Below are 18205 nucleotides of genomic sequence, written 5' to 3'. Positions count from 1 at the left end.
GTCTAACATTTATCTAGTTCAAGTTATGGTCTAACATTTATCTAGTCATGGTTGTAGTCTAACATTTATCTATTTCAGGTTGTGGTCTAACATTTATCTAGTCAAGGTTGTGGTCTTACGTTTATCTAGTCAAGGTTGTGGTCTAACGTTTATCTAGTTCAGGTTATGGTCTAACATTTATCTAGTCATGGTTGTGGTCTAACATTTATCTAGTCATGGTTGTGGTCTAACATTTATCTAGTTCAGGTTGTGGCCTAACATTTATCTAGTCATGGTTGTGGTCTAACATTTATCTAGTCATGGTTGTGGTCTAACATTTATCTAGACATGGTTGTGGTCTAACGTTTATCTAGTTCAGGTTATGGTCTAACATTTATCTAGTCATGGTTGTGGTCTAACATTTATCTAGTCATGGTTGTGGTCTAACATTTATCTAGTTCAGGTTGTGGCCTAACATTTATCTAGTCATGGTTGTGGTCTAACATTCATCTAGTCATGGTTGTGGTCTAACATTTATCTAGTCATGGTTGTGGTCTAACATTTATCTAGTCATGGTTGTGGTCTAACATTTATCTAGTTCAGGTTATGGTCTAACATTTATCTAGTCATGGTTGTGGTCTAACATTTATCTAGTCATGGTTGTGGTCTAACATTTATCTAGTTCAGGTTGTGGCCTAACATTTATCTAGTCATGGTTGTGGTCTAACATTTATCTAGTCATGGTTGTGGTCTAACATTTATCTAGTCATGGTTGTGGTCTAACATTTATCTAGTTCAGGTTGTGGTCTAACATTTATCTAGTCCAGGTTGTGGTCTTACATTTATCTAGTCAAGGTTGTGGTCTAACATTTACCTAGTCAAGGTTGTGGTCTAACATTCATCTAGTCATGGTTGTGGTCTAACATTTATCTAGTTCAGGTTGTGGTCTAACATTTATCTAGTTCAGGTTGTGGCCTAACGTTTATCTAGTCAAGGTTGTGGTCTAACATTTACCTAGTCAAGGTTGTGGTCTAACATTCATCTAGTCATGGTTGTGGTCTAACATTTACCTAGTCAAGGTTGTGGTCTAACGTTTATCTAGTCATGGTTGTGGTCTAACATTTATCTAGTTCAGGTTGTGGTCTAACATTCATCTAGTCATGGTTGTGGTCTAACATTTATCTAGTTCAGGTTGTGGTCTAACATTTATCTAGTTCAGGTTGTGGCCTAACGTTTATCTAGTCAAGGTTGTGGTCTAACATTTACCTAGTCAAGGTTGTGGTCTAACATTCATCTAGTCATGGTTGTGGTCTAACATTTATCTAGTTCAGGTTGTGGTCTAACATTTATCTAGTTCAGGTTGTGGCCTAACGTTTATCTAGTCAAGGTTGTGGTCTAACATTTACCTAGTCAAGGTTGTGGTCTAACATTCATCTAGTCATGGTTGTGGTCTAACATTTACCTAGTCAAGGTTGTGGTCTAACATTCATCTAGTCATGGTTGTGGTCTAACATTTATCTAGTTCAGGTTGTGATCTACCATTTATCTAGTTCAGGTTGTGGCCTAACGTTTATCTAGTCAAGGTTGTGGTCTAACGTTTATCTAGTCAAGGTTGTGGTCTAACGTTTATCTAGACATGGTTGTGGTCTAACGTTTATCTAGTCATGGTTGAGGTCTAACATTTATCTAGTCAAAGTTGTAGTCTAACATTTATCTAGTCAAGGTTGTGGTCTAACAGTTATCTAGTCCAGGTTGTGGTCTAACATTTATCTAGTTCAAGTTATGGTCTAACATTTATCTAGTCATGGTTGTAGTCTAACATTTATCTATTTCAGGTTGTGGTCTAACATTTATCTAGTCAAGGTTGTGGTCTTACGTTTATCTATTTCAGGTTGTGGTCTAACATTTATCTAGTCAAGGTTGTGGTCTTACGTTTATCTAGTCAAGGTTGTGGTCTAACGTTTATCTAGTTCAGGTTATGGTCTAACATTTATCTAGTCATGGTTGTGGTCTAACATTTATCTAGTCATGGTTGTGGTCTAACATTTATCTAGTTCAGGTTGTGGCCTAACATTTATCTAGTCATGGTTGTGGTCTAACATTTATCTAGTTCAGGTTGTGGTCTAACATTTATCTAGTCCAGGTTGTGGTCTTACATTTATCTAGTCAAGGTTGTGGTCTAACATTTACCTAGTCAAGGTTGTGGTCTAACATTCATCTAGTCATGGTTGTGGTCTAACATTTACCTAGTCAAGGTTGTGGTCTAACATTCATCTAGTCATGGTTGTGGTCTAACATTTATCTAGTTCAGGTTGTGGTCTAACATTTATCTAGTTCAGGTTGTGGTCTAACATTCATCTAGTCATGGTTGTGGTCTAACATTTATCTAGTCATGCTTGTGGTCTAACATTTATCTAGTTCAGGTTGTGGTCTAACATTCATCTAGTCATGGTTGTGGTCTAACATTTATCTAGTCATGGTTGTGGTCTAACATTTATCTAGTCATGGTTGTGGTCTAACATTTATCTAGTCATGGTTGTGGTCTAACATTTATCTAGTCATGGTTGTGGTCTAACATTCATCTAGTCATGGTTGTGGTCTAACATTTATCTAGTTCAGGTTGTGGTCTAACATTTATCTAGTTCAGGTTGTGGTCTAACATTCATCTAGTCATGGTTGTGGTCTAACATTTATCTAGTCATGGTTGTGGTCTAACATTCATCTAGTCATGGTTGTGGTCTAACATTTATCTAGTCAAGGTTGTGGTCTAACATTCATCTAGTCATGGTTGTGGTCTAACATTTATCTAGTCAAGGTTGTGGTCTAACATTCATCTAGTCATGGTTGTGGTCTAACATTTATCTAGTTCAGGTTGTGGTCTAACATTTATCTAGTCAAGGTTGTGGTCTAACATTCATCTAGTCATGGTTGTGGTCTAACATTTATCTAGTTCAGGTTGTGGTCTAACATTCATCTAGTCATGGTTGTGGTCTAACATTTATCTAGTCCAGGTTGTGGTCTTACATTTATCTAGTCAAGGTTGTGGTCTAACATTCATCTAGTCATGGTTGTGGTCTAACATTTATCTAGTCAAGGTTGTGGTCTAACATTCATCTAGTCATGGTTGTGGTCTAACATTTATCTAGTTCAGGTTGTGGTCTAACATTCATCTAGTCATGGTTGTGGTCTAACATTTATCTAGTCATGGTTGTGGTCTAACATTTATCTAGTCATGGTTGTGGTCTAACATTTATCTAGTCATGGTTGTGGTCTAACATTTATCTAGTCATGGTTGTGGTCTAACATTCATCTAGTCATGGTTGTGGTCTAACATTTATCTAGTTCAGGTTGTGGTCTAACATTTATCTAGTTCAGGTTGTGGTCTAACATTCATCTAGTCATGGTTGTGGTCTAACATTTATCTAGTCATGGTTGTGGACTAACATTCATCTAGTCATGGTTGTGGTCTAACATTTATCTAGTCAAGGTTGTGGTCTAACATTCATCTAGTCATGGTTGTGGTCTAACATTTATCTAGTCAAGGTTGTGGTCTAACATTCATCTAGTCATGGTTGTGGTCTAACATTTATCTAGTTCAGGTTGTGGTCTAACATTTATCTAGTCAAGGTTGTGGTCTAACATTCATCTAGTCATGGTTGTGGTCTAACATTTATCTAGTTCAGGTTGTGGTCTAACATTCATCTAGTCATGGTTGTGGTCTAACATTTATCTAGTCCAGGTTGTGGTCTTACATTTATCTAGTCAAGGTTGTGGTCTAACATTCATCTAGTCATGGTTGTGGTCTAACATTTATCTAGTCAAGGTTGTGGTCTAACATTCATCTAGTTCAGGTTGTGGTCTAACATTCATCTAGTCAAGGTTGTGGTCTAACATTCATCTAGTCATGGTTGTGGTCTAACATTTATCTAGTTCAGGTTGTGGTCTAACATTCATCTAGTCAAGGTTGTGGTCTAACATTCATCTAGTCATGGTTGTGGTCTAACATTTATCTAGTTCAGGTTGTGGTCTTACATTTATCTAGTCATGGTTGTGGTCTAACATTTATCTAGTTCAGGTTGTGGTCTAACATTCATCTAGTCAAGGTTGTGGTCTAACATTCATCTAGTCATGGTTGTGGTCTAACATTTATCTAGTTCAGGTTGTGGTCTTACATTTATCTAGTCATGGTTGTGGTCTAACATTTATCTAGTTCAGGTTGTGGTCTTACATTTATCTAGTCATGGTTGTGGTCTAACAGTTATCTAGTCATGGTTGTGGTCTAACCGTTATCTAGTCAAGGTTTTGGTCTAACATTTATCTAGTCCAGGTTGTGGTCTAACAGTTATCTAGTCAAGGTTGTGGTCTTATGTTTATCTAGTCCAGGTTGTGGTCTAACGTTTATCTAGTCCAGGTTGTGGTCTAACAGTTATCTAGTCAAGGTTGTGGTCTAACATTTATCTAGTCATGGTTGTGGTCTTACATTTATCTAGTCACAGTTGTGGTCTAACATTTATCTAGTTTAGCTTGTGAAGCAACTCCGCAGAGAATTTAACACTGCTGAATAGTCACCTACAGTTTTGGCTTTGTTGAGGTGACTCATACATATGTAGCCTCGACTGTGGCTGCGGAGGTACATGAGGTAGATGGGGGCACACATCCAGAGGTAGAGGCATGGAAACCACACCAGGACAGTGTTCTGAAAACACTGGGTGAGGTCTGGACTAGATGTATTCCATGTATGGTTCCAGTCCTGTTTGGAGAAACAAAATGAGAAGAAAAAGGCAAATTTTCAATTAACTGTGCAGTAACTGAGCAGTAGGTTACAAATATACTTGATAGGTCATGAAACCAGAACAATACAAAACCCTGTTCACTAGTTTTCCCCAGTTATGTCATGGGATGGAAATGTATCCAGCTAGATCAGAGGAAACCACCAGCTGCTAAAATGGAAATGCATGATGGATGTAGGATCTGTTTTCAAGTCATCTGTTAGACGCATTTTCATCAGGGTTCTAAGCTGTTACATTTGATTGTTTGATTATATTATTAACTGCTGTTTCCCAGGCTGTATAATTATTGTCTTTATTTAAGAGGCAAGGCATTTGGCCAAAAGTAGCCTACCCATTCTATTTGCCTCTTTCAGAATGTGATAACTCACCATCCTGTCTAATTCACATAATGCAGCTCTTTGTACTCATCTTTAGATTAGAACATTGTATTTCAAGTACTTTGTGTTTAGGAACTTTTTGTTCCTTTACTCTAATACTTGTTGAGTTGTCCTTTTTCTTTCTTAATAAATAAATAAAAGGATTTAGTACTCAGTTTGTAGTTTTTAAAGTATCTCAGTGTTTCCCTTACATAGGTGTAGCCGTGGCAGACCGCCACGCCTACAAGATCCCAAGTTTTATTGATTTTTTTTTTTTGCGCCATTTCCCGAAGAAGCAGCGGGAACTACTGTGTTGTTGCTTGTGATCACAGCCGGCAGGCAGCAAGGGGGAGGAGGCAGGGCAGGGTGGTTACAGCTAGGGATGAGTGTACGGATAAATCATTTTTGACGAATACGAGCATGAAACGAGTGTAAAACTGGTAAATATCTGTAATGGTGCTGAAGGAAAATCCTCATTGGGTATCGGACTCTCTTCACGCTCTGTGATTGGCCAGTCACATAGAGCGCCCGCCCCTCCCTAAACACAAAACTGCAGCCGGGAGCTCAGTCAGCTCGGCCCAGGCATCCATGCACGCACGCACGCACGCACACACACACAGTATTATAATGTTCACTGTAATGCATCTTGATCTTCTTAACAAATAAATTTGTAAATAAAATAAAAATCAAAGATATTGGTCAGTAATGCCAAATATGTAAATTTGTATTTCAGTCATTTTTATACCAACTTAAAAACACTTCATTAAGTCTACTAAGCAGGGGTGTAGAAGGTGTTTAATAGGGCCAGCCCAGTAATGATCTTGGACCAAAATAAAGGGGGCAGAAAGCCAAATAAAGGGGGGCAGAAGGAGATGTTTTTCCAGACGCCAAGACAAATTAAATGCCAACCCCCCCTGCAAAGTGTGTCACTGAGAGTTTAAAACAAAAATTATTCTTGTGCAAATATTGGTGTACTCCCCTTTAATACTAGTTATTAAAATGCAGCAGTCGCTGGATTAGTGCAGTTCAGAGTGGAGTGCATCAAATAAAACAATATTAACATAAAGGTGAGACGTGTCATAATTCCCCCCCAACATATTAAAATAATTTCAATGGGGAAAATAAAATAACTTAAAACTTGCTGTGGATCAGTTATGCTGCCACAACCCCATCTAGTGGGCAACTTTTGTTTCTTATTGTCCATTTATCTTTAGTGGGACGAGCTTGACCCCGCGACCTGACTTGCTCCTCCATATAGACCACTTGACACGAGACATCAACACCATCAGCCTCTGGCTAGAGGGCAAGAAGCCGGAACCTCCCCGTTGACCACCATTGTGCTTAGCTGTTAGTTGTTAATAAACAGTTAAACAGCAACAAAATAAAATACATCAGCAAGGTTAACACTAGAGGTGCTGAAAAAAAATAGATTCAAGTCTGAATCGGGATTCTTATTTATAAAGATTCAGAATCGATTCCAAGAACTCAAATATTTGGCACGTTACAGGTTTGAGATGCACTTTTTTGATCTTTGTTCGGAGAGTCAGGAGTCTGTTTACCTTTGTGGTCCCATAAATTGAGATGATTTATGTTTGAATCTGCTGATAAGAGGGCACTTGAATGTCATTTTTTCCATACTCAGAAATTTGAGATTGATACTGATTGTGAAACAATTTAAACTGAGAATCGAGAATCGGAATCGAATCAAATCGTGAGTTGCTCCAAGATTCACATCCCTAGTTAACAAACAGAGCTGTAGGCTGAACAACTAAACCAGTGGTTCCCAAACTTATTTAGCCGCGCACCCCTTCTATGTCCCGACCATGTCGACACCCCCCCCCCCCCCCCCCCAGCCCCCACATCGGGGCATGGCTATATATTATATATATATATATATATATATATATATATCAGATGTCAAGCTAAACAGACAGGGTTAAAAAATTCCCCATCACTTTCATTTTTTAAATAGTAATTAATAAACATTCGATACCATTACAATTTCCTTTGATTTCATTTTGAATAAATATTTAGAGTGCCCAGGTAGCACATAAACAATGCAATTTAACGGTTTTCTTAAAGTAGGAACGTTTAACCTGTGCGGCCAGAGCGCTCTCCTCCCTTCTGCTCTGCGTAAACCTGAGCTGATCACTTGTGCGTAATCAAATGTCAATAGGGGACAAGATATAGCCATGATGTTCACTTTTACCTCAGACCGACTTATTGCTGTTTTATGGTGTGGCTGAATCTGCGATCCGCTGTCATGCGGACTGGAATAACAAATGCTGCAGTAACATGAGTTGTGGTCAGGTTCATGAGGAGTCACTGGCTGGAGCGGACCCGACTCATCCCAGAAGCTAATATCTTAATTTGACCTTGAATGAAAAATAACCTCTTAAAAGTTTTTATCGTGGTGGAGGCAGCGTTCATTTCTGCCTTGACGGCGCGCCGGAGTTAAAGCAGTGTGCGCGCTTATTGAATCTGTGTGTGTGTGTGTGTGCGCGCGCGGCACAGCCGCTCAAGTCACCGCGTCTCGTTATTGGCGCTATTTAAACCAATGTTGTAAAATGACTTCTGCCCAGCCCAGATGTGCTCACTTGTGCACCCGTGAGCCGTGGTTCCGCTGGAACACGTCTGACCTCTGACAGATGCACTCTGAACTTCAGATCGTCAGCGCGCAGTTAATAGCCTGAATGGGAATCATTTCTTGTTATTTTGTTACATCCACAATGTTCTGTGTGTGAGGTTTACAATGTCAGAACACCTGCATGAGACAGGTGTTAATTACAATCTGCCAGAATGACTCACCACCTTCAGATTTCTCCAACACCGTTAAAAATGATCAAATACGGAACATATCGGCGTGCGCAGGCCAGAGTGCTGAAGCTCGGCACATTGTTATTATGAAGCTAGGGCACATGTGGAGGACACGCGTGCGCGCGCAAAAATATACTTGTTTTCAATTACATTTATTGTGCCCACTTACTTTTTCTTTGGCCCACCCACAAACGAGTTTCTACGCTAATGGTGACATATGACAGACTTCTCTGAGCTCCGCAGCCATTACACTTTTCACCTTGCGCACCCCCTAGCGGCAGCTCGCGCACCCCCAGGGGTGCGCACACCACACTTTCGGAATCCCTGAACTAAACAAAAGAAGGTGCTGATAAAATACACCAAATGCAAAGTCCACAATAAAAAAAGTAAAACATCTGCCCCACATGTCCAGACACAAACAGGTTAGAGCCATCTAATGACTTGTGTGCTTTTTTATATAGTTATGCATGGCCGCAGGGACGAGGAGTAGAACTGAGCTTCTGATCAGTTCTGAGACATAAACGTGTGTGAACGTGAAAATGCTGGTGTGGTGTGTAGTTCTGTGTGACCTGTGGTAACGGCCTTGTTACAATAATTACATAAAATGTACTCTCAAATAGAAAACGTTCTAAAGCCTTTATTGTAATGGCTAAGTCACAAATGGCCCTTTTAAAACTCCAACGCGTTTCGGCAAATGTAGCCTTCGTCAGGGAGTCCAACAGTTCTCAGCAGTAAGTTCTTAACCAATGCAAACACCAATCAGAAAGCGCCACATAGCAGATTTGTTAGACCGGTGACAAGTGTCAACAATCACCAGCAGGTGGCATCCTTACTAAATTGAAAGAAAAAGACATAGTAAATAAAATACACCAAATATCATACATTAAATACAAATGTTTAAAATGCACCCAATAGAAGTACAATTATAATATCAAGAGCAAAAGGGACAAGAATAACGCCAAAACTTCAACCAGACTAAACCATCCATCCATCCATTGTCTGAACCCGCTTGTCCACGTAGGGTTGCAGGGGAGGGCTGGTGCCTATCTCCAGCGACCAATGGGCAATCAGGCAGGGTACACACTGGACAGAGATCCAGACCATCGCAGGGCAACACAGAGACACACAGGACAAACAATCATGCGCGCACGCACGCACGCGCACACGCACGCACACACACACACACACAAGGACAATATAGACAGACCAATCAACCTAACAGTCGTGTTTTTGGACTGTGGGAGGAAGCCGGAGTACCCGGAGAGAACCCACGCATGCACAGGGAGAACATGCAAACTCCATGCAGAAAGATCCCAGGCTGGGAAGCATCGACATTAATATACTAGACATCTCCTTTCCATAGGCTCCAATATCACGTTTTTGAGGCCAAATGGGAGGTGGCCACCACCGCCATTTTGACCGTGTCACAGGTTCCGTCAAACCCAGACAATTCCATAAAAGGGAAGAGAGGAGGAGCTGAAGGTGGGGCTGTAAGGCTAGTATCAACTGACGACACCCGGTCGAACTAGCTACAAGCTAACCTGAAACTAACCCAAAGCTAATGTGGAGGTGGGAGCTAAGCTAACGGAGGTAGCAACCTAGCTACAACCGGAGTTAACTGTGCACAACACCAGAGCTTCTGAGTCAGAGATACGCCGGGCTGACCGCTGGGTAAAACCGGGTGGAACACAGAGGTCTCCGAGACCTCCACAAGCCGGCAGCCGCACAGCAGACAAGTGCCGCTGCGATCTGAGATGCGCAGAGCTGCCGCTGGGGAGAACCGGGTGGAAAGGTTTCCATCCCAGAGCTCCACAAGCCGGCAGCCCGCGCAGCACACAGAAGCCGCGATCAGGCAGAGATGCGCCGAGCTGCGGGGAGACCCAGCCAGCAGCCCGGTGCATCAAACAGAAGCCGTGATCAGACATAAATGAGCAGAGCTGCAGGGAGAAACAGCCGGCATTCCACGCAGCAAACAGAAGCCGCAAAGCCAGGGGAGAAACGGGTGGAAAACATCGGTCTCCAGAGAGCTCCACAAGCCGATAGTTGGAACCCAGCTCCACCAACATGTTATATTTCAACCCATTTTCTAAAGTGCAGCATTATGTTAAATGCACTGGGTTTTACCTTATTACATTTAAATTTCATGGTTAAACAGTACATGTTAAAATCTAAGCTCAGCTCGGCAGTGACCTAAAATACATAAATATAATTTTACTTACCGAAATAAATGAAGTGGAGACTCCTTGGACGCTCTATTAGTGCAATTAATGCCACAGCAAGTCATTTTGTCCAACAATTGCACAAAAAATATCCAAACAAGAATACACAAACACAGAGACTCAAAATGCCGGAACAGTTTCCAAGCCAGACCGAGGCTCTACTGAGGCCTTTCCACGGAGCTAGCTCTGTGGTCACGTGGGTCTGATGCTCATTAATTATACAGAATTTTAGGCTTTTAATACACTTAAACAGAAGAGTGAGAAAAAATTCACCCCCCTCAGAGTTGTCATGAGTGTAAACTAGATCATTTAAACCAAAAACATGTGTTGGTACCAGACTGTAAACATGTTTATTTTTGCTGCGAAATTGGTATTTTTAACATGGGAGTCAATGAGGATTTACTCGCTTCTGACACCAGCCCCTAGTGGATGAGGGTGGAACTGCAATTTTTGGTACTTCCGGGTTTGACTCAATTTTAGAGCTGCATTGTGGGGGCTTGCTGGGAAGCGAACCCAGGACCTTCTTGCTGCAAGGCAACAGCTCTAACCACAGCACCACTGCGCAGCCCCAGACTAAACCAATCAAATAAAAACTCTAAAGTCTAGGTCATCATTAATGCCTGGATGTTTAGTAGCCTGCAGTTTAAATATCCAAAAAGTCTCCTTCTGATTTAGCCGTCTCTGCCTGTCCCCATGTCTCAAAGACTGTGGGACATGATCAATACCACAGAACTGTCCCTTTCAACCTCACCAGTAGTGAAGACGAGGATAATCTGATGACTTCGAGATCCGAGACAACCCAGGACAATTTTTTAGAACATACAACATATCCCAACAGAGGAAACAGTGCCTTGAGACATGGACAGGGATGGGGCAGTGGAAGAAGAGAACCCAAGTGGACGAGGAGCAGAACCAGGCAGGAGCAGTAATCAACATTTCTGACAAAATGCCAGCAGAGGGCAGTTTAAGCCCAAATCTACTTTCTGCCCCTTGGTTCAAAATGCTGCATTAAATACATTTACTAAAAAGGTTCATTTTGAGATTGACAATTTATTCAAGAATAAAAGTACCCATGAATGAAGTAACCTTTCCCACTTGGAAAGGGTAGCTCTTTAGCATTGTCTAAGGATGATGATGTAGTCATTAAAAAAAGCAGACCAAGGGGGTGCTGTGGTTGTGTGGGGTAAAGAAATGTACATTTCGTCAGCTAAACGAGAGTTTTATCAACTATTGGCTTTCAATCCAACAGGGTTGCATAAACTAGAGTTGGGAAAAACACTTTCTGAGGCTAAAGATAATGATTGGATTTCTGAGGCTGAATTTAGATATCTGGTTAATGAAAACCCTAGAATGGCTTCATTTTATATGCTACCGAAGATACATAAATGTCTTGAGAAACGTCCGGGGGGTACCTGTTACCTCAAGAAACGAAAGCCTAACTGAACCAGTATCTAAGTACATAGACTATTTCATTAAACCTTATTTACATTCACTCCCAGCATTTGTGCAAGACACAACTGATGTTTTAAACAAGGTGGAAGAAGTGCAAAATATTGGCCCTGAAACTTTTCTTGTCACGATGGATGTGGAAGCATTGTATACCAATATAGACCACCAACAGGGTCTTGAAGCACTCACACATGATTTGAGTAAACGGCCAGCAAATGAAATGCCACTCACTGATTTTTTTTGGTCTCATTGTCTGAATGGACGTTAACTAACAACATCATTGTGTTCCAAGATAAGATTTATAAGCAGAACAAAGGGTGTGCCATGGGGGCTTGTTATAGTCCATCATAAGCAGGTTTGTTTTGTGGAAAATGGGAAGAAGATTATGTTTTCAATTGCATCAGCAATGTTTATTTTTGTATTGGTTAAGAACTTCTCCTTACTGCTGAGAACTGTTCATCTCCCTGACGAAGGCTACATTCGCCGAAACGCGTTTATGACCTAGCCATTACAATAAAGGCTTTAGAACGTTTTCTATTTGAAAGTGCCTTGGAGTGTGTCTTGTTTTTTCGACTGAATCTTCCCATCTAAAGAGAACCTCACACCAACTTCTGTTGAGTCCAGGAAGCGCTCCTTTATAAAAGTTCTTTATAATTACATAAAATATGTTTTAACTGGCAGCCTTCAATGTCGTTTGTTTCATGTTTTTGTTTACATTACCCATCAAAATAAACAAAGTATCTGTTCATCATTAAAGTCAAGCGGTGTCACAGCGATCCTTCAGCACCGACCCGCATCGTGTTCCCTGTTCTGTTGAGTGAGGCCAATATAAATGTCAAAAAATACAATATAAAAGATAAACAATGAAATAAAACATTCTAAAGGAGCTTTATATATATACATATATATGTATATACACGTGTTCCAGCAAGAATGGGCTCAAATTAACCTCTGGTGATACGTGTAATATTCCCAACGTTCATATTGGTGATTCAAACAAATCATGTCGCTAATATATTAGAAAAGTACACAGGCTGAAGTGGAGGAGGTGAGTGAAGGAGAGACAAGGGGAGAGGCAGAGCAGGGAGCAGCATGCATAAGTGAGCATGGTGAGGGAGAGAGCAGCAGGGAAGCGGTGAGAGGAAAGAAAAAAGTGAACACTGAGAATCTGGCTGGGACCCAAACTGGACTGAAATCACGAAGTAATTGCTGTACCACTACAGTCAAGGTGGGAGTCAAGCATTACAATTTATTTCAAGTCAAATATATATATTTTATTCAATTTTAATTAAACAATAAGCTGTTTTACACACACCTGCAGGAATGTTCACCCAAAAACACACAGTCTCATGTCTCAGAACGATCGTCTCTGTAAGCCTCTTGGTCGTAACTTATGTTTATGTTTATGTTTATTTATTGAGCAGACACTTTTATCCAAAGCGACTTACAATTTATAACCTGTAGGGCATGTTGTGATCTGTGGGGGAAACCGGAGTACCCGGAGGAAACCCACGCATGCATGGGGAGAACACGCAACTGCCCGCAGAAAGGCCGCAACAGATTTTCGAACCTGCAACCTTCATGCTGCGAGGCAACAGTGCTAACCACTGCGCCACCATGCAGCCCAAAAATAAATAAACATAAATTCTAACTTGGAAATGGTTAGATAAACTGTAAATGAGGAAAATCTTCAGTAGGACCCAAACTTTGTGTTCAGAGCAAATTCACTCATCTAAATTGCATATTATGATGTCAACAGACTGCCATACTGGAATGGATCATTTTTACAGATGTTCCTTCTTATTTTTACACGTTATTACAAAATGTTCTTATATTTTGAATGTTATATATATATATTAGGGATGAGCCGGATACTCGTTTCAGACGAGTATCCGGTACGGATAAAGCATTTTTGACGAATACGAGCATGAAACGAGTAAACCTCGTAAATATCTGTAATCATGCTGAAGGAAAATCCTCATTGGGTAACTGAATGTCTTCACACTCTGCGATTGGCCAGTCACATAGAGCGCCCGCTACTACCTACACACAAAACTATCTAGCCGGCCGGGAGCGCAGTCCATCCGGCTCATCCACGCACACACACAGACAGTAACGGATCTCGCTGTGATTGCTTCACTGTTGCTCACGTTTCTTCAGTTTTCCCTAGGTTTTCTTCAGCTCGCCTCTTTTTCAGTTGAATATTTAAAGTTAATTTTTTCGTAACTTACAAGGTGCATTTGACAAGACAGAGCTGACGTTCTGCATCACTCACTACCTCCGCTCCGGTCGGGTTTTTTATTTTATTTTTTTAACTCCATCTCTCTCCCTCTTACCCTCTCTCTCTCTCTCTCAGACACACACACCTTAATCAACATTGTTTTGTTTAACTTTGTGTGGGGCAAAATGCCAAGAACGTTAAGAAAAAAATCAGTTTAATCAAATTAAAATAAAAAAATATATACATAAAGTTGTGTCTGGTTCTAGCATTTCATATTTCCTAGTTCTTACTGCATGAGTTCAGATGTATTAATCCATGCACTTAAATATTAATGTTCTGATGTTATTGAAACACTTGTTCTGTAATAGTTTACTATTGTGATAAAAAATATTTAATCTCAATTCTGAGGCTGCTCTGTAAATAGTTTTCAATAAACAATACACATATCAACTTCTGATCAGTCCATATCAATTTCAGACTTAAAACAATATATTGATGTAAACCACGCCCACTTCCGGGTTATGCAACGCCCATTGCGAGTACAGATACAGATACAGATAGTGGTGTACTCGCTCATCCCTAATCTGGGAACTGTCTTATTTTGAAAGGACCGTTCCGACAACTGTATGCTAGGTTCTGGCAACTCATGCAACCAACTTGTGCTATACGCAGGGTTCGAATTACGGTTGAGCTAAAGGGAGCCAGTCTCGCCCGAAAGGGTGACAGGCTCCCCTGGAAGCCCTCAACTAACACACTAAGGGGGAGCTCAAAAACGATCCTGGTTCTACTTAAATTACATTATTCATGTGGACTGTGCTGGGATTATTTTGAGCTGAGAGGCGCAGATCTGATCATTGACGCGCTCCAGACAGCTGCGTCCTGAGCGCGGCCACAGTAACACTCTTAAAGTGTCGCTACCTCACAAAACATATATAACACGCAATCGTTTATGTTGGCTCATATCCTTTTTGTACCCGATGCATTTTGCTGCTGCAGAGCGGAGCGCATCACCTGTTTTGTCCTCCGGTGATTTCACCTCACCGGTGCTGCCGGCGTGCACTCCTGTGTTTTTGTGGTCGGTAGATCTTTTTGAACTGAAGCCAGGTAGCAGTTTTTCTTTACGTTGCCAACCTACACACACCTTTCATTTTTTTAATTACCAAATTAAATGACATGGGAAAAATGATCTCAATAAGAGTCAGAAATTTCAATAACTATAGATTTTCGATTTATTGCCCAGCCCTCTGTGCATGTGCACTGGCATGCTAACTAATAATAACAACAGTTACCTGGATCCTTTCACTGAGGCTTATTGATGTAATTACAACATGATATCCTCCATGTTTTAGTGCTGGAAGTGCTACTGTGATGTGACCAGGGGCACAGACAGATGTATCTACTCTCTGTGCGTTACGGCTCCATGCCACATGGAAAAGCTATACATCCTAGTTAGGGGTAATTTTTCAAATAACCTTTAAACCTCTCCCAATGCTTCCTGGAGCTCTTGGCCCTGTTAGGTCATGGACCAAAAAGGATAATCAGGGATTTTAAAAGCAGATCAGAGAGCCAAAGACAATGAGATTTAAGGTTTTACAGAACTGGTCCTTGAGTAGAGAAATACAAACTCCGAGTCTGACAACTGAGGCACCACAAAGCACACAACGAAACTGCGCCTCTGCCTGCCGCACACGCACCCACAGGTAAGATTGCTGGAGGACATGCTGGGTTATTAATGGCTCATCCCTTTAGTTATGTTGCTATGGGCTCAGAGTGCTGGTCCTGGTTAAAATAATCATGAATGTCAATAGAAAACCCAACAGCTTCTAGGTCAGCGGCCCTCGGGGAAGGGAGTTGGGGGTCATCTGCACTTAGGATGAAGCCCACCACAAAGTATCAGTCAACCCAGACTTATTTCGTCTCTTTCTGTAAAGCTCCCTCACCCGTTTCCTCCTCACAGTGACGTCAGCTTAGAAACATCGCCTGAACGTCACGGTTTGTGTTGTGGAACAAACACCAAGTGGTCTGCTAAATGTGATCGGCAGGTGTTTAGAGTGTGGTCAGGCAGGAAGCCGAGGCTCGCAGGGCGCTAACAGCGGCACACCGGCTAGCTAACAACTACACACCGCTCCGCGAAGACAAAAGCACCGTTGTCACGCAGAACTACTCACCCAGAACGGATCGGAACCGTCCGGACTGCATAATTTTTCAATCCCCATCGGCCGCTACCTTCACTTCCTCGCGGTCTGGAGTTTTTTCTGAGCTCAGCTTTTGGGTTTTGTAACCTGAATGTAAAGCGGAAGTTTCATTCTTCCTCTGAAAAGATCTCAACATTGGGTACTGATGTGTGCTGCCACCTACCGGAGCGGTGCGCAGGCCTGGGCCTGGACAGTCTTTATTTATTTAACTCCTCTTTTTACTATGGAAGACCCGTTAAGTCTTAAATTATGAAATACTATCATCTAATACATCATAGATTCTCATAATTAGATTAGGAAATACTGTCATTACCCGACTGCTTGCCTGTTGACTGCTGGAGATAGGCACCAGCCCCCCAGTCTCAGTATGACACAGGAGACGATGTCTAAAGGTTTTGTTCATTCAGTGTTGGATAAAAGAAGCATGTAAATCTGCACATTTTACTGGGGAACCTGCACCAGTAACTTCTCTAGGATGACAACTGCTGAACTTTTATACAGCACCTCTCGAGATAAAAATCACGAGGCGCTTCACATAAACAAACAAACAAAAATAAATAAAGTGTAAAAAACATTTAAAAAATGAAGAAAAATAAGTTTTTTAATGAAAAATAATTGTGTTTAAAAAATAAATAATAATAACGTAAGGAAAGGGAAAGAGAAAATGAACAGGAAAGAGGGAAATCAATGGATCCCAGGAAAGGTGGAATAAGAGCAGAATAGGGAGAGGGTGATGAAGGTCACACCAAAGCCTGAACAAGTGAGTCTTCAGCTGCTTCTTAAAGGAGACCACTGAGTCCACTGATCTCAGGCTCAGGGGGAAAGAGGTCCAGAGTCTGTGGGCCACAGCAGCAGATGATCTGTCACCTTTGGTCTTTAGTCTGGTGCTGCACAACCAGTAGGCTTTGATCACTGGACCTCAGGGACCTGCTGGGGGTGTAGGGACTAAGAAGATCACCAATGTAAGATGGTGCTTGTCCATGTAAGGCCCTATAGACCAGAACCAGGATCTTGAAATGAACCCTGAAGTTGACTGGCAGCCAGTGAAGCTGGAGGAGAAGCGGGGTGATGTGGGTGTGTTTGGAGGACTTGGTCAGTGGGCCTGTAGTCAGTTGGCTGCAGGTTTGAACACAGGCTCCTTTCATGTCTGTCAGTTTTGGACAAGAAACTTCATCCTGCTTGTCTGCTGGTGTTGGTTGGAGGGACTGGTAGGACCTGCGTATGGCAGGCTCACCGTGGCAGCAATGGCTACACTGTACATCACCGTCAGAGTGTGAATGATTGTACTGTATTTAGCTTTGGAGTCCTATCCACCTTATTTTTGAGTTGTCTAATGGAGAAACTGATGCAAGCAACATCCTGTGAGATATCGGAAGTGGTGCATAACCATAGGTTTTTATTGTGAGGCTTCATTGCTAGTAACAGTTTTTTTGAACATTTGAAAAGGATTAAAACAATATTTACCCCCCCCCCCCCCCCCCCCCACACACACACACACACAAAAGTGTACTCAGTCGGCTCGGGAAGATGTTGCGTTTTTTGTGCTTGTACTAACAATCAGAGAAAATAATATGTGTAGCTACAAGAGCAACATTTAGAACATTTACCTCCGGAGTGAGAGAGTGTGTGGCTGCGAGCGTTGGTACAGTTTTCACCACCTCCCCAGAGATGAGGAACCCAGAAGGATGTGGCTGAAATATCTTAACTTGAAAACCACAACAAACTTTATTTGTGCATTACTTTCGTTTTATTGTGAAAACCAGGAGAGGAACACCCACATCCTACTTTGTTGTTGGACATGACAAACCTCTGGAGAAGTGACGCCGAGTAGTAAAGAGATCTGACAGCAGTCTCACAAAAACAACAACAGTGTAGCGAAGCTCAAGGCCTGGGTTTCATTAAATGACCAAAAGTTAACTCTCTTCATGCAGGTCATGCCTATCTGACACCGGAGGTGTCGATAGGAGTATCCTTAACCCTCCCACTGTCTTCATGCGTGACCCGTGAGGAAAGTTGACCGTTGAGCAGGATTGATGGTTTATCCCTTGAGGTCCACGTGGCAGGGGTGAGGTGGTGCTCACTCCTCAGAGGGCCTGGTACCCCCATACTCCCGGAGTACCCCCGCATTGCCGGCAGTAAGTCGGGCTCGTTCCCAGTGAGAGTTGGACTCCGCCAAGGC

The 18205-nt window shown here is 41.8% G+C and overlaps 1 protein-coding gene across 1 annotated transcript in view; it reads right to left on the bottom strand.

Annotated features, from left to right (window-relative positions):
• The window catches only part of abcc1 (ATP binding cassette subfamily C member 1 (ABCC1 blood group)), a 60258-nt gene extending 43997 nt beyond the window's left edge, over positions 1–16261 (bottom strand). Inside the window, exons 1-2 of the mRNA XM_054741934.2 lie at positions 16000–16261; positions 4553–4729 (exon numbers count right to left, since the gene is read on the bottom strand). Of these exons, the coding sequence (XP_054597909.2) occupies positions 4553–4729; positions 16000–16047 (225 nt within the window). The 5' untranslated portion in view covers positions 16048–16261. The remainder of the gene's footprint in view (positions 1–4552; positions 4730–15999) is intronic.
• Positions 16262–18205: the final 1944 nt, after the last annotated feature.

This window comes from Nothobranchius furzeri, chromosome 18, assembly GCF_043380555.1.
Source record: "Nothobranchius furzeri strain GRZ-AD chromosome 18, NfurGRZ-RIMD1, whole genome shotgun sequence".
In the NCBI taxonomy this organism is placed as follows: domain Eukaryota; kingdom Metazoa; phylum Chordata; class Actinopteri; order Cyprinodontiformes; family Nothobranchiidae; genus Nothobranchius; species Nothobranchius furzeri.
The sequence above is the reverse complement of the archived record's forward strand: the minus strand, read 5'-3'. Positions and strand labels throughout refer to the sequence as shown.